Source organism: Mauremys mutica, chromosome 2 (assembly GCF_020497125.1).
Source record: "Mauremys mutica isolate MM-2020 ecotype Southern chromosome 2, ASM2049712v1, whole genome shotgun sequence".
In the NCBI taxonomy this organism is placed as follows: domain Eukaryota; kingdom Metazoa; phylum Chordata; order Testudines; family Geoemydidae; genus Mauremys; species Mauremys mutica.
This window is the reverse complement of record NC_059073.1, coordinates 291,523,873-291,541,524: the sequence shown is the minus strand read 5'-3', so window position 1 is coordinate 291,541,524 and position 17,652 is coordinate 291,523,873. Positions and strand designations below refer to the sequence as shown.

The window sequence follows — 17,652 nt, the reverse complement described above, 5'->3', positions numbered from 1 at the left end:
TGAAATACCTGGAAGGAATTTGCCTTTGTGATTTTCCTTAAACTTAAGTAACATATGCTAAGCTTTGAAAAAGGGCACTGCCATTACTGGCTATTCAGGAGTTGGGGACTGGCTGGAGGATCCAGAGTTTGCTCTGACAATATCTAACATTGAAATTATTTTCTTCTGATATTTTCTACATGTACTTATCTGCTGAATCAACATCCCTTCCCCAACTGACTTAATGCTTCAGCTTGAGCTTGCTATCTGAGGAGAGACTCATCAGGTTATGTGGGTTACCTAAAAGGCCTCTCTAAGGCTGAATCCTGGGCCTGGGGAGAAAGACCACAATTCCTGCTGTGACAGCCATCCTCTTTGGAGTATCTGAGCTACTCTTTATAAACTTTCATGGACTCCAAAGCAGAGACTATGAGCTAGCTTAAGAATTCCCTTCTGCCATGGCACCATCTTCTTTTGGGTGGATGGAATGGGGTGGATGGTAACACCCACGTTACTATCTTGCCAGTCTCTTAAGTAGCGGAGCACAAGTACATGTCCCATGTGTCCTCAGGTGCCCGTGCTGATGAGGGAGTCTTCAAATTGAAGGAGTGGGGGAGCCGTATAGCCATTTCTGTTCTTCGCTCCTGAGATATGACTGACTTGGCATTACCCTCGTTGTCACTGGGGGGACTCTCACATTTGTGGTGGTCTTGAATTCTGGACAGCAAAGCTGAGTTCTGTTACATTTAGTCTGGAGCTGTGAGAGTTCAGAGTAGACCTCAGTCCAGCCCTGTTCCGTGACCTGTTCTCCCTTGTTCAATTTAGAGTGGGATCAGATTCTCAGGCTTGATGTTTCAGACTTGCTCCATGTGGCCGCCTGGATGTTGGACCATTCACACATTGAACAACAGTGGTCATATGAGGCCAAATGTCTTAAAATTTCACAGACCATCTACAATGCACCTTGAAGTGCAAGTGCTTAAACCAGACTTTCTCACCATCATTTGAAGTCCTTCTGGCCTTTGATTTGTCCAAGGAATTCTCAGTTTTCAACTGTCCACCTGTGAAGAAATTTCTTCAGGGAATGATTCATGCCTGTCTTTCTGCACGACAACCGCTAGCTTCTTCATATACTTAAATGTACTTCCTTCTCTTAGAAGGCATATCGCTTACAATGGATCCAGTGTGCATAGTTTTGGCAACTGTTTTTTTGATTCTTTTGTTTTCTGTCATTTGCTTGTAAAATGAACTGGTAATTAGAGGCACAAGGGGCAGATCGGGAATTGCTGTCTTCTCATGAGTTGGTTTAGTAACCTCAGAAGACTAAAACAATAGGAGTTCCTGCAAGTTAGGTGCTGAGAACCTAAAGCCGGGAGTGGGAATTTAATTCTTTTTATACAGAAGGTATGTGGAGTGATTTTTATTTTATTTAATCACTCAAGATGCAAATCATACAGTAAATAAAGTCTAATTTTTGTACGGTTATTTTTTCATGTATATGCATCATGGTACAATCTAGCTAGGAACACTTGAATTTTTTAGCTTTCTTTAAAACTTAGATTTTCAAACTAACAGCAACCTGAAAAAAAATGCACATTTCAGTAGTAGTAGTTGTCTTTTTTTCTGTAGGCTTCAGAAATCTACATGATCATAGAATCATGGATGTTATAGATGGAAATGTAAAGCTATCCAGTCTCTCTCTCTGCCAGTGCAGGATTGTTGTCCACAGTACATTTCTCTAGTGTCTTGTCCAGTCTAGTTTTAAGTCACAAACAATGATTACACACGTGCTGGCAGCGGTGACATTCCACCCAGGAGATGTCAGGGTCTTCCTTCAGCTAATGTATATAATTCTGGGACATCCAGTGGATGTTTTAAATACTGCTGTTTAGTGAAAAAAGAACGTTTCAAATATCGCTATATTAGTAAGTTCAGATCTTCCTACGGTTGATCTATCTCGGTTTATTTATCAGTCAGTTTCTATTAACCTCTTCCATTAATATAGTTACAAATTATATAATCACTGCAACATTTACAAAGAGGAAAATCTGATCCACAATGTTTAGTATGCAATCAAAGTCAATTTAGAGAGAGATCAACATACCCATATAAAAGTGTGATTTCTATACCAAAGCCTAAGTTAAAAGGTTAACCATTTACATAATCAACACATTTTTATTTGAGCTATTCTACCTTGGGTTTGTTTACATGGAAACTCAAGATATGCATGGTCAGCTGTAAGTGTTTGAGCCCTCTGAACTCATTGCAGTTGTGACCTGAATACTTTTAGTCTTTTTTCCCATCCATATATTTTATTTGGTGTCAGTAGTAGTCAGCAAAAGTTCACTACCGCCCCTACAACAAATGCATCTCTACTAAGTTGTGTCAGTATGAATATGGCTCTGGCAAATACTAAAGAACTCAGTTCCTCTTGGAAGAAATTGCTATTGCCAAGTCAGAGGTATAAAAAAAACTAGTGCAAAGTGACAGTTTTAAATGTAACTTCTGTGGTTTTGTGTTTGTAACCAGATTATGAAGACTCTGGAGCTCTTGCCTATACCCAATAAAAACATGTTGGAGGAGAGCAAGGTGCTTCCAATTATCCAGCGCTGGGCTCAGACCAAGACTGCAGTCCCACAGCTCAGTGAGGGGGATGGTTATTCCAGTGAGAACACGTCACGGGCTCATACGCCACTCAACACGCCAGATCCTTCCATCAAGCAGAGCGCAGAAGGCGACACAGACACCCCGAAGAAGCTTGTCTTTCGAAGGCTTAAAATTATAAGTGAAAACAGCATGGACAGTGCAATCTCTGATACCACCAGTGAGCTGGAAGGAAAGGAGGGCAAAGAAGACCTAGACCAGCTGGACAGTGTGCCGGCAGAGGAGCAGCCGCAACAGGAAATCAAAGCTGCCATTGATGCTGCAGTGGACAGCAGCAAACCTCAGGCTACTGAGCTGGAGGCTGAGCCTGAAGCAGAGGCCAAAGAGAGCAACGGCACAAAGCTAGAAGAGCCCATTGCAATGGAAACACCATCTCAAGATGAAGAGGAGGGTGTGTCTGATGTAGAGAGTGAGAGGAGCCAAGAACAGACTGACAAAATAGTGGATATGAGTGACTTGGCTACCAAGCTTCTGGACTGCTGGAAAGACCTAAAGGTAAGAGGAACAGAAGCTCACTGAAGCTGTGACAGTTGTATTATAAAGAAAAAACGTAATTGTTTGCAGTTGAACATAAATAAGACTAAGTTGTTGCCTTGTTTGCAAATGTTTTTGCCAAACAAATAGGAACGCCTTCCCTAAGTGAGGGATTTCAGCCCAAAAACACACCTCCGGGTACTTTCTGTGATTTCCCTTTGTTGCAAATTATACCCTATGGGATGTAAGCTAGTTTGCTAGGTGTCCGTGTGTTGTTCATTGATCAAAGATGAATCAGTCCATCTTGACCACTGAGATGACGGCTTATTCATCCAGTTCAGTTTAGTTTATTTTTTTAAAAGCTGTTTATTGATGATTTGGTCTTTGCTTGGCTGGTGCTAACTCGCAGGCCTGTTTTCTAAACCAGCCAGAAAATAGCAGGGCAAAAATAGTGCAGTGAGCAATTCTGGCTCAACAGCTTCAGCGTCCGTCTGAATGTTACACCAAATGTCTGATCTAGATTTAAATTGTTATCTCGAGACGGTCAGCGTGACTGTCCTATAAATGTTTGCTTTTCATCTGCAATTTTATGTAGCATTAGGAGACTGTTGTCTTCTGGCAACTTTCTGTTCTGTTGACATTATTGCTAGTGTTAAGTTCCAAAGATTTGAAGATTTATGTTCAGATCAGCTAAACATCAAAACATCTGGATGCTAATCTGAAACTTTGAAGCCTGCCACTGGGCAGTGGGGGCTGTGATACTCCATACACGCTTTCCAGTCCCTGTACCTTACCTTGGCAAGTGAGGGAGGTGGCGGCTGGCAGGCTGCTTCCTTCTTCCAGCGTCAGGCTGACCTCTCCTCTCAGCAACTGAGTGGCCTTCTCTGGTAACGAATCTTTTCCGTGAGCAGCCTACTCTGGCCCAGTGGGACCCAGTGAGTCCTACCCGTCTGCCACTTGAAGATTTAAAACACTCAATCAACTGTCCTAGAGTTCTCGATGGTACAGTTAAAAACCCTCACCCCATCCTCATAAAATGAGCGTTTCTTGCAGGAATGGAAGGGTGGGAAGTTAGTTTTAAATTTGAAAGTGGCATTTCATTGTGACCCTGCAGAGATGTTACAGGCCACTGCACTGGAGTGAGAGAGTAGCTCCTGAAGAGGGGAGGTGCTGAACAGAGGATTGCGAGGCTTAAGTATACACGTGTCCATCATACTCCCCAGCCAGGATAACAAAAGGAAGTAATGGGGAGGGACTCTAGTTTGATCTCTCCCAGCGGCCTCCTTGTGGGAGAGATGGAAAATGCAGTCCTGAAATTTTCTTGTACTTCCAAAAGGGTTTATTCTTGGTTAGGTTAGTTAAGGTACAGGTAGCCTTCATTTTAAGGAAGGAGTTTGCCCTGCCTTAATAAATTCTCTTGTAGTGTACATTCCTGTCAGACAACACACCATAAGGCCTTCGATGGTAGTATTTTGCCCCTTAAAATGACCAATTCTTGATGTTTCAGAAGAGTCTAGTAAAGAGAATTGATAATGCACCTCATTGGGCAGTGCTGTACATGAATGGGGATATTCCTTCCTGGTCTTTGCTGGAGATCAGTTTAGGCGTGAATTCATGAGACTCTATTTCCTATGACTCTGTTAGCTTCCATAGCCACCAATGTTAATGGTCATAAAATTATCCATTTTTTGGTAGGAAAGAGAAATTCTTATCTTACCTGTGTACTATTCAAAATAATTCCTAATTTGTGTGCATTTACAGAGTTTTGACTATAATTATGTTGTAAACCTAATAGGAGAAAAGATGTGACCTTTGTAAGTTACAAATTATGCACTAAAATATGTTTATATATGCAAGTAAGGTTGTATGGATTTTCCCCCTTTTTTAACCCTGTGTATCTACAGTATATTGGTTAACAGCTTTAGTCTGCAGTTTGTTTAATCAGGGGTTGAAAATTTCTTCACTTAAAGGGACACTGTCAGGTTAAATATATATAAACCAAAACGCATTTTCCTTATGTAATTAATACCATGTATTATTAACACTGAAAAGTTTAAAAAAAATATTCTTCACTTTATGCTGTTTTGTTCTTGAATTTTTCTCACCTTGGACAGTCATGGATTATTCAGCTACCTTTTTGGTTATACTCCTTCCAGCTACTTTCGTTTTCAGGATCTCATGCTGTATTGTTTGAGTTGCAAACACTGTAGGGGAAAAATTGTTTAAAAAAAAAAACAATTTTATTGAAGCTTTTAAGGAAAATCTTGGATTCTAATGATAAGTTTATAAAACTTTATTTTGGGGCCAGATTTGACCTGACAGTGTCATTTTAACACCAAGTGCTGACTCTCAGCACGCTTGCAGTTTCTGTTGAATTTGGAGTAGCCCTGACTTCAGCTACCTAAACCCACTGGCTCAAGCCCGTGGTCAGCTATGGAATCATTACCCATCAAATTTGCCATTTGAGATGTGGATTCACTTCCTCCCTATGGGGTCTGCCCTGTTGCAACTTACCTGATATAATTCTGAAGACACTAATAACCTTACGTAACGTGGTTTAAAGTTCTGATCTTGGGTACATGGGTATATTTGCCCAAGAACTGGTTTTGTGGTACTTGAATTATAATGTACCATGTATCTGAAATCAGAATCAAGCCTTAAGTCTGCGAAAACCTTTTTATCTTGCCAAGTGTTCTTGGGGAACTGTGATGAGCCTCTGGATGTATTCCGTCCTGTGTTTTATCATGGCACTAAGAGTTAACTGCTTCTGTCCAACTTTCACCTGTTAGAGTATTGCATATTGTCTTTTGGGCTAACGGTCAGGCCAAGACACTACAGCTCTGAAATGGCTGATAAGTCTTAAGATTTTTAGGCTACAGGAAGGCCATTGGGGCACCTAGTAAAGTACCATATTCTAGATTAAAGGGGGATGCATAGTTACCCTGTCTCCTGATCCTTTAGACTTTCTGTGGGAGCTGGGTCTGTCTTCCCATCAACTTTGTCCCATCACCAAAGCAGGAAGACAGCAAGGTGAATTTTCAGGTGCTTCCAAGCTCTCTAAAGCTGTTTTTTCATTGAGTTGTGGAACTTGAGTCATCTGCAATAATAGTGTCATAGGAGGGGTGGGTGGGAGGTTATGAAATCTCGTAACTTAAGCTATGTCCTCCCCGATCTTGATGATGACCTCCTTGTAATTTCAACCATTTCCATCCAGCTTCTCAGGGCAGCAAGGAGCTTGTTAACATCACCAGCTGACCATGTGTCTCCTTTTCTCAACTCCATTTTCAACTCCGTGCTGAAGAAGGGAGAGAACATAGCGTGCATACTGTGAAGAAACAGGAAGATGGTTGGGAAGCTGGATGATGCATGAGAAATATAATAGGTGAAAAGAGGACAGAGGTGGTTAACTCATTGATGCCGACGTTATTTTGGTGCGTCCATTGCCGGCAATGGACGTCGCTCCGGGAAAATCCCTACTTCTGGCATGAAAGGATTAAGTGAGCTATCTTTTTATATACCTCTATACACAGGACAGCTGCCTTGGGTTGCAAGGCCTTGTACGTTTTGACTCTTGAACCCGTGAGGAATATTGGCTGATAATACATACCTCACTGCAACACAAACATTCACAATATCCAGCGGGGTAAATTTTCAGCATAGGCTTTTGCACACAGTTCCTGTTGGAAGAGGAAATGGTGCATATATCTCCTGATGCTGAAAATGTACCGTAAGAGTCGGTGAACACACAGTAGGTAACAGGTGGTGGTTTAATGCAGTACTTATATGCTCTTTAGCCTGTGGAAGAACCTGGACTGTGCTATTGTACAACAGGATTCAAAGGAAACAGGTAAGGCCCCCGTGGGACTGATGAGTACCTAGTGACATTTATTATGAATACTGCATGGTGTGTGATGGCTAATGATTCCAGTGCTTTTCACCTAGTGGTATCTGAGGGGGCTGATGTTCTTGACCATTAACGCTAATTTGTGGGGTGTTTTCACACTCATTAACACCCATTAAAAGCTCATGGTGTTAGGAGGTTCACAATAATATATAGGAAAGGGCTGAGCTTTCTTCAACAGGTTCTTTTGATCTTGGTGGTCTTCCTTAATCTTTCATAAAATAAAGACTTATAATTATTACTTTAAGTTTTAGTTGTATCATTTTAACAGAGCTGATATTTTGAAGACAGTCTAGCTGTTGAGGATTCGTAGCTGAGACTGCCTCTGCCTGGATTTGAACTCAGCAGCCTTAAAGTATTAGAAATATTAGTTTCAATTTAGTTGTATATTGTTTCTTTCATACAAAGGCTTTACATAGAGAATTTAGTTAATTTAACAGAAATGGCAATAGCAACTCAATTTGTGGTGTTGCAATAAAGTTAGCGTCATATACGCACTTCTCTAAGGCTGGTGGTGCTAAGCTCTTCTGGCATCTTTCTTCACAATACTTTTGGGTGTGCAGACGATCTCATAACCTTCTTGGTGAGAGGTCAGAAGCATTGGGTTATAGCTGTTAGTTAGGCTTCCTAGAGCATGCACTTAAATTATTGCATACGCATTTTTTTATAGTATTTTTCTGAGTACATTTCTGAACTGGGTATCTCATGGGATTAGTAAAAGTTAAGTTAGCTTTGAACTCTGGGTCACAGTTGCAAATATTTCTGGGGTCAGCAATGGTTAAGTAATTGTCCTAGTTTGGCCTAGTGAGGTGGATTTGGTCTCTATTGCAGTCCGCTTCCCAGTGTCAGCATAAAAGAGCCCCTGTCCATTTAGAACAAAATCACAAATATCATGATTGTTAGCAGCCTGAGCAGAGACGGGAAGGATTGACTGGCTCGTGCAGACTGAACCTATCCTCTCGCCCCTAGAAGTGGTCTTTCCAAGTCATAACTGAGGCACATGGGTAGAGCAATGCTGAGAAACTTTACAATTTCTCAGGCCATACCTATTCTATAGATAAGACTTCATCTCCTAGGATGGCTGTCTTGCAGCTTATACAAATACCAAGCTCAAATTAAGAAAAATATGAATTACATATAATATATATGAAAATATAGTTGCTGCTTAGTGGGTAATCTAACTCAACCGTCTTTGCATTTGTTTAGCCTTCACAGCCCACACCTCCTTGCATAGTTTTTCTTCCCCCCCTCAGTAGCTCTTGCAATAACAAGTGTTACTTTGTAGCTCATGGCGTCCACAGAATGACTAGAGGAGAAAGGGGAGAGTTGTTCAAGGAAAAGGAGAGCAACACATGATACAGACAAGCAGGGAAGAGGAAAGTGGAATGTGGGGAGAAGGGAGGGGGAGTTATGACTGGGATGGAGAAAAGATTCAGAATTAATAAGGGAAGATGGGAGGGAAGAGAACACTAGCAATTAGATTTGATTCAGTGGCTGTAAAAAAAGCCAATGTTTTCAGTGAAATAGGCTAAGGCCTGGTCTACACTAGCGGGAGGGTTCGAACTAAGATACGCAATGTCAGCTTCACTATTCGTGTAGCTGAAGTCAAAGTATCTTAGTTCGACTTACCTGGCCGTCCTCACGGCGGCGAGTCAACCGCTGCAGCTCCCCCATCGACTCAGCTTACTCCTGCTGAGGTGGAGTATGGGCGTCGATTCGGGGATCAATTTATCGTGTCTAGACGAGATGCAATAAATTGATCCCCGATACAGCGAACACTACCAGTATAGACGTACCCTTAGAGAATAAGCAAAACGATGTAGAGAGGATGAGGAGAAACAATAGGCAGAGGAGAGAGGGACAGAAATAGAAATGATAAATGCGATGCCGTGCATTGCATGTAGGTTAATGGAATTATATGTGCACATATTATTTCCTGTATTTTATTGTGTTCCTCTGGAGAGCATCTGCTAGCTCTGTTTTGGCACTGAAGAGCGGAAAGCAGTGACCAAATATTGTTGATGAAACTTACGTTTCTTCTTCTTCTTCAGCTTGTAGTTAGGCATAGACAGATCTTTAAAAAGTCCAAGCAACTGATAATTTCCACCCTTAATTTGCAAACTTTGCCAAGTGGCACAAGTTCCAGAGAAGTGTTTGGGTGATTCGGTAGCTGCACAAACTGCAGTGCAATGGATTTGTAGGCATGAAAGTGACTGTACCCAGTTTTATTGATGAGTTTCAAATACACAGATTTTTCATAATCAAAAGATGGAAAAAGTTCAAAATAGTCAAATGAGCAGTTACTCTAGCATGCTGAGATACCTGTGTGGATACATGATTACCTTTTTACCGTTCTCCCCACATAGTAACATTTGTTCATCCATGTTCATTATGCTAGACCAGCTTTCTCCCTTGATTTGTTGAGTTAGGTAATAAAGGTAATAATTGGAGCTATACCAATCTCCTAGAACTGGAAGGGACCTCGAAAGGTCATATGAGTCCAGCCCCCTGCCTTCACTAGCAGGACTAATTTTTGCCCCAGATCCCTAAGTGGGCCCCCTCAAGGATCCCCTGGGTTTAGTAGGCCAATGCTCAAACCACTGAGCTATCCCTTCCCCCCTGTTGTACTCTTTCCTTGTTCTATAACTTTCATACATTCATATTCATTGTCTTAATTGTCCAGTGTCCTTTCTTCATCCGTGTTCTATCCTGCTAAATGGAAAAAAAAATTAAACTCTATATTGGCGAGACATTAAAAGGAAATTCCATTAAATTGGATACTCCTTCCTTAGAGCTGCAGAATGATCTCAAATATGCTACCTTACCTAGACCCAATAGGGTGATTTAGGGGCAGACTGGCAGTCTTAACTCTCGCTTTTCCTTTAGTTTAAATTAGACCTTTAAGGTTAATATTTTTTTGAATTTAATTTTCTGTGTATCCTGTTAAACAAAAATTATTCTGAAAGAAGGTAGAAAAGTGTTTGGACATTGTTATGGCGCTTGCATATACATAACTGAATCAATGCAAGTTAGACACTTAAGTTTCAAAAAATGAAATCAGCCTTTCACTGGCGTTCTATCTGGTTTGCATCTCATTTGATCGCCATGTGGTTTTCATCGAATAATTTTGATCCATCACTTTATATAACATGCGTCTGCATGCCAGACCACTCCACCGGTGGACCCTTCAAAATCTGATGGACTCTGACATGTAGGCCTGGGAAGAAGCCCCTGGAGCATCTTGTTCATTGCCATGTGCTGGTTCAGGATTGTCTTCTGCCTTAAACTTTTAAGTTGTTAAACAGGGATTTAAGATTTGCCATATCAGACTAGATCATTGATCCATCAGGTCTGCTATCCCGCCTATAACAGGGGCCAATATCTTTTGCTTCAGAGGAAGATGTACCAACAAGCTAAATGTGCTATGTTGTGCATGGGGAGGTCAAGCACCTTCCTGACCTCTGTAGCACGACCTCCTTCAGACCCTGAACCATGAGGCTAGATTACCTTTATTTTGGTCTGCAAAGCTGAAAATATTTTTAATGCTCATAAAATACCCATCTGTTTTAAAGTACAGCCATAGAACTTGGATACATGATGACCTGCAGCGGTAAATTGCATAAACTGACAATATACTGCGTGAAGCCATATTCCCTTAATTTGTTGTAAATTTATTGGTGCTGTTTTTATTAGGTGAGCCCTTGTTCTTGTCATAGTCTTTGTAGCTCTAGAAGACCTCTAGTAGCCATGTTTCTGTAACAAGAGCCCTGCACAGATACAAAAATTTGGATTCACATCAGATCCGCAAAGATGGTAAACAATACAACCACAGATGCAGAAACAGATATAAAGTGGATATCTGCAGATTTGCAAGGCTCTATCAGTAACCTGCCTTGGCAAAGTCCATTATCTAATTGGCCTAGTGGTTTGTGGAGCTTGGGGAATCCAGTTCCTAGAGTCTAACCTACCTCTACCCTCTTACTTTCAGGCTGTTTCTATTTTAGCCACTAAATGGCTCATTTTGGGTACTGGAGTTTTTTATGGTTATCCTTCCCAATTTTTTGTGTTTCCTGAGAGCTGCATGTGTTAAGTGTCAACAGGACCATTGTATTACAAATCTTATTATGTCAGTTCCCTTGGAAATCGATAGGATGTAGTGTAACATGCAGTATAGACTAACTGTTCCCCATACATGACCCAAGTAAATGGGCTTCTTCTGGGCAACAGGATGGTGGTGGTGACGGGGGGGTGCTGAAATTGTTGGCAGTGCACACAGCTGCTGCTACTCCAGTTGTTGGCACTGGATTTACATAAATAGTGTCCTTAAGCCTACCGCTCCCTCCAGTATGAAGAGGCATAGATGAAAAAGCCTGGCATTGCATCTCCCCAGTATCCTTGGTAATGGAGAGAGAGGGCATGGGCATCATCTAGCCTCTCTGCAGTGTCTTTATTGTTCAAAGTTGCTCCCTTTATACTCTGGTGGCCAACAGACTTACATATTGTCTCACAAGCTTCCTGCTTCTGTTACTTAAAGAATTTCTTCTCTGCAACCTTGTGATTTGTTTGTGTAGTGTAAAGAATGAGGAGTACTTGTGGCACTTTAGAGACTAAAAAATGTATTTGGGCATAAGCTTTCGTGGGCTAAAACCCACTTCATCGGATGCATGCAGTGGAAAATACTGTAGGAAGATATATATATATATATATATATATATATATATATATATATATATATATATACACAGAGAACATGAAAAAATGGGTGTTGCCGTACCAACTCTAACAAGACTAATCAATTAAGGTGGGCTATTAGCAGCAGGAGAAAAAAAAGTTTGTAGTGATAATCAGGATTGCCCATTTCAAACAGTTGACAAGAAGGTGTGAGTAATAGTAGGGGAAAAATTAGCATGGGAAATAGTTTTTACTTTGTGTAATGACCCATCCACGCCCAATCTTTATTCAAGCCTAATTTAATGGTGTCCAGTTTGCAAATTAGTTCCAGTCCTGCAGTTTCTCGTTGGACTCTGTTTTTCAGCTTTTTTTGGTGAAGAATTGCGACTTTTAGGTCTGACTGACCAGGGAGGTTGAAGTGTTCTCCGACTGGTTTTTGAATGTTATAATTCTTGACGTCTGATTTGTGTCCATTTATTCTTTTACGTAGAGACTGTCCGGTCTGGCCAATGTACATGGCAGAGGGGCATTACTGGCACATGATGGCATAGATCATATATAGTGTGGCTGATGTGATTAGGTCCTATGATGATGTGCCCCGAATAGATACGTGGACAGAGTTGGCATCGGGCTTTGTTGCAAGGATAGGTTCCTCGGTTAGTGTTTTTGTTTTGTGGTCTGTGGTTGCTGGTGAGTATTTGCTTCAGGTTGGGGGGCTGTCTGTAAGCGAGGACTGGCCTGTCTCCCAAGGCCTGTGAGAGTGAGGGATCATCTTTCAGGATAGGTTGTAGTTCCTTGATGATGCGCTGGAGAGGTTTTAGTTGGGGGCTGAAGGTGACTGATAGTGGTGTTCTGTTACTTTATTTGTTGGGCCTGTCCTGGAGCAGGTGATTTCTGGGTATTCTTCTGGCTCTGTCAATATGTTTCTTCACTTTAGCAGGTGGGTATTGTAGTTTTAAGAACGCTTGATAAAGATCTTGTAGGTGTTTACCTCTGTCTGAGATATTGGAGCAAATGCAGTTGTATCGTATCGCTTGGCTGTAGACAGTGGATCGTGTGATGTGGTCTGGATGAAAGCTGGAGGCATGTAGGTCAGTATAGCGGTCAGTAGGTTTCCGGTATAGGGTGGTGTTTATGTGACCATCGCTTATTAGCACTGTAGTGTCCAGGAAGTGGATCTCTTGTGTGGACTGGTCCAGGCTGAGGTTGATGGTGGGATGGAGCCATTTCAGATGTCGTTCTTCTCGATCTTTCTTTTGTTAACTTCAAATTACATATCTCGCCATGGTGCAAAAATTGGGCTAGGACAGACTTAGCATTTTAATAATGTTCTTACCACCGGAAGTTCCCTCTGATTTTTTTCTATAAACACAATCATAAACCCAGCACAGGTTTTTTGATGCACAAATACATGATAGCAATACTTGAATAAGAGCATATGAAAAAGTATCTAGACTTTTCTGTGGCTCTTCTCATTGTACTAGGTGAGCGTCAAAAACATCACTGAATTTATCCTAACCACCTGTATAAGGAAGGCAAGTAATATTAGCCTCAATCAACATGTAAGGAACTCAAAGGGCTCATCTTTACTGCATTGTTAGCTGGAGATATAATTTGAGTTTTGCCCCTGTGTGACTCCCATCCACACACACACATCTCTAGATCAAGTGAAGTTGTGCTCTTAAATTCAAGCTAGCTAGTCCATCGGGACTAATAATGCGTGCTGTTAACACTGGAGCTAATAATGCAGTTGGGATTTAACAGCTGGAGTTAGACCTCTTCAGCAGCTAATCCAATCACTCTGCTAATATAATCCGTATGTACTGCTGATCAGATCACTCTGTGTAGCTCGTGTTGTTTCACGGTGTGCTTGCACTTCCAGGGCAGATCTACACTTAAAAAGCTGTGTTAGTGCCACTGTACCGGTGCAGCTGCATTGCTGCAGTGCTTAAGTGAAGACACTCCTACACTGACGGGACAGCTTTTCCTGTCGGCGTAGCTAATCCGCCTCTGTGAGAGGCAGTAGCTATGTTGACGGAAGGAGCCCTCCTGCGGAGATAGCACTGTCTACATCGGGGGTTAGACTGGTATAACTACGTTGCTCAGGGTGTGGATTTTTCACACCCCTGAGAGATATAGTTATACCAATAGAAGCCTGTAGTGTAGATCTGGCCTTGCACAAACATCTAGCTCAAGCGGAGAAACTTGGCTATGCTAACTTGAGCTGTCTACACTGGGGGCTAGGTTGGTTTAACTGCATCACTCTGGAATGTGGATTTGTCACACCGCTAAGCTATGTAGTGATACCAACCTAATTTCCTAGTGTAGACCAGGCCTAAGACTTAAAATATATCCAGAGTACCACAACTAGTCTACCTTGAATCTTAATATCTTGCAAAATGAAATATTATTCCCATTAAAGCAAAAATACTTTCGACAAAACTTTTTTTTTTCCTCCATTTACAGGCAAGTCTTATCTTACGCGGGGGTTCCGTTCCATGGTTATTGCGTAAAGCGAAAACCGCATATACTCAAAATTATATCCCCAAGCCCTTTAAACCCCACCCGCAGCTCCGGCGGCCGGGCCGGGGGGGGGGCATTTAAAGGGCTCCTCTGGGCTGCCCGGAGGAGCCCTTTAAATGCTCCCCCCCTCGGCCCGGCCGCCGGAGCTGCGGGCAGGGTTTAAAGGGCTCCACCGGGCTCCCCGCCACAGCTGGCTCCGGCCCCGCCGCCGGAGCTGCGGGCGGGATTTAAAGGGCTCTGCCGGGCTTTATTCTCAGGCTTTTCTTTATTTTCCACAGCTGGTGCCCCAGGACCTTTAAATCTTGAGGCCACGCCCCTCCTGCTTGAGGCCATGCCCCCCCGACTCTGGTCGTATGTGTAAAGTTGAAGTCGCGCATGTTAAATGCGCGTAAGTTGCGACAGACCTGTACAATTCAAATGGGAACATTTTGTATAGGATTCATACTTCAAAAATTGTATCAAAGCCAATAAATCAGTATTCAAATATTTTTTGCTGAGTTTGACAATTACTGTTTCAAGCACTGTTATAAATTCTATGTAAAAACAAAAATAAGGATTATATTTTCCCTTATAAAGAGAGGCTAACACTAAAACCAAACCAAATAACTAAAACTATCTGAAACCCACTCTGTGTTTTTGGACCTGCAATAGCATTTGCTTAGTATCGGTAGTTACTCTTTGCACTAATGTACTGCAAGATTTCACTTTAAGCAGAGTGAGTTGTTTTTCTTTAGGATTTCTTAAACATTGATTTAACTCATTGAAAGGAAATTTGTGCACATAGCCGAGTAGGACAAAAAGCATTTTCTTCCCATCAATAAAATTGCAAAATGTGGTTTTTAATGGCTATTGGGTTTTCTAAGTCTAGTGCTGGAGATAAACACCTTGCCAAAAATTGTCATTTTGTGACACTGGGAAGTCCAGTGGAAAAGGCTGTAAATCAATTTCCAATCAGCTTTAAATAATAAAAACTTTGTTTAGTATTTTAAAATAAACATTTTGTTGAAATATTTATTAGTTTTACTTCTGACCCTAAACCATTAAAGCAGGCTGAAAGCTAGGTTAATCAGTGCATTCAGACACTCACGGACAGCATCTCAAATGACATCACCTTTGAGCAAGATGGCTGCACCCAGCTTTAAATGGGGAAATGAATAATGAAATGTTTAAACCTTTTGAAGAATATGAACTTATTTTTATTTATGTTGACAAGCACTTGTTCTCTGAATGCTTAGACTGCTGAGGTGAGTAGTGCAGCCTCCCTTTAAATTAAGTTTTGTATTGAACTTTAAAAAAAATGAAACTGACTTAGAGTTGAGATTTTGAAGGCAGAGGTTAAGCAGCGATTAACTTTTTTAATGTTTAAGTGCAGCTGAGTTATAGACATACAAAAGAAACTGCCAGCACTCAATCACAGTGGCAGAAAAGCCTCCTCATATTATTTTGTGTAGACATCACATTGTTAGCCATCAGTTTAGTCTTTCCCGCCTTTGGATTCAAAAGGTTTTCTTTAATGCTATGTTGAAAATAGTGCATTACTTTGATTGGGACATGATTACTGAAGTACTGACAGTACACTGTGTCCATACGACACCCAGTGGAAAGACCCTGTTCAGAGAAGTTGGCAGTTTCAGGGTAAGGACCATTGTGCTGTGCAGAGTACTGTTGACTTCAGTGAGGTTCCTGCTGGGTACTTGTATAGATCCATTAGCAGAATCTAGCCCTATGTAAACAAAAATCAAATACAAAACCATGGAGTCCCAGCAGATTATGCTAACCTAGTCTCTTTTGTATGATGTGGTGGTGACCATTTACTGATGTGACTTAGCATTTGTGGACCTGAAAGAGGACATGTTTTATTGGAGGCATTTTTAATAGAGGGGTCCAGATGCTTAAGAATACTCTGAATTGGCCTACATTTATAGCCCTCATGCTTTATGGAAGCATCCCCCATAACAGTCTGCCTCTGTTACTTTCCAATAGGTCAGTTTTTCTTTCCCAATATGGAATGCTATTGTATCTTTTCACCTGACTTTCAGTATTACGCAGACACAAAATGGCTAGTTCATCACATATTCCACTTCCACAGAGTATTAAATTAGTTTCTAGTCTTGTTAATTAATCTTAGTCAGTCTGGGAAGGGCATGGATTGGAGATGCTCTCCATTAGCTATTCCAGTTAGCCCTGTAGGTAGCAGCAGTGTCTTGGTCTGAGTTGAAACTAAAATAATAACAGGAGAAAATTACAAAGAAAACATCACTGATCCAGAATGCAGCTCCACAAACTGACTCCAATGCAAGTTGTTACACATATTATAGTATCATCATCATGAAATGCATGTTTTATTACAAGTAATGAGTGCAATAAGAACAAACATTTAAATTTAAATAGTATACAATTTAAAACATGGGTGACTATGAAAGGTGTTTCACAATCCATAATGCTATACAATTGGTTAACATTTTGTTTAAATAATTTTTACTAAACATATCCAGAGGTACTTGACAAGAACACTTAGGTCACTAATCACAATTGCAATCTAAAACTCTAATCCTGCCAACACTTATGCGTGTGCTTAACTTTAATCACATAAGTAGTCCCATTAACCTTAATTTCTCATGTGAGTAAAACTAAATGTGTCTACATGTTTACAAGCTCAGGGCCCAAAATATAGTGCACAGATCTAATTCATAGAAAATACATAGACATTTTAACTGCTCAAACATAGAAAGATTCCTATTATTACATTAACTGCTTTGGTACATAGATATAACAGTGACATACTTATTAGAAATCTTCTAAGATAAGGATGAAAGTAGTGCTAGGCGTAAAAGTCATTTCATAGACCATCCTATTGACACCAAAAATGAAAATGAGTATTCTAGTAGCACCAACAATGTACTATGCATTATCCACATGAGATAGACAATCCGTGCCCTAAAGAGCTTAACATTTGAAGAAATGTGCATGTGTGTGTAACGTATATTCAAGATGAGTAAAATGCCCCCCCACACAATCAGTTTGTTCTGAGTTCTGTCCCCTAAACTGGCTTTCTCCCCTTTGTTCCTGCAGCGATGTCTTCATCTGACATTACAAACAAAGCGTTATTGTGGGAGGTCATAAATGCATTGCTTAGGATTTGGCTGGAGCCTCAGAGAAAGAGTGATTTATTTTAATAATCATTTGTACAGTGTTTTTCAAGTGCAAACTATGAAGTAAATAATGACATAGCACCTTTAATAATAGTCTGCAGTGCTGTAGTACCTTTAATTCAGAAACCTCAAAAATACTTTACAGACATTAACCTCGACATCTCTGAAGTAAATAAGGGATATTGGTTTCACTTCACCTACCAATGAAACCAGCTCTGGGCATGGAATCAAGTTATAGCACACAATGAACACCGAACAATAGCATAGGCCAGGAAGTAAAGAAAAATA

General features: G+C 40.9%; 1 protein-coding gene across 5 annotated transcripts in view; it reads left to right on the top strand.

The window, feature by feature from the left end:
- Positions 1-17,652, top strand: part of SETD2 (SET domain containing 2, histone lysine methyltransferase) — a 145,056-nt gene that overhangs the window by 60,154 nt on the left and 67,250 nt on the right. For 4 of the 5 annotated variants that reach the window (XM_045003713.1, XM_045003714.1, XM_045003716.1 and 1 more), the window contains one exon: positions 2,509-3,138. In XM_045003713.1, coding sequence (XP_044859648.1) covers positions 2,509-3,138 — 630 coding nt within the window. Of the gene's footprint in view, positions 1-2,508; positions 3,139-6,331; positions 6,615-17,652 lie in introns of all 5 variants that reach the window. The other variant, XR_006576688.1, reaches the window with a different exon arrangement.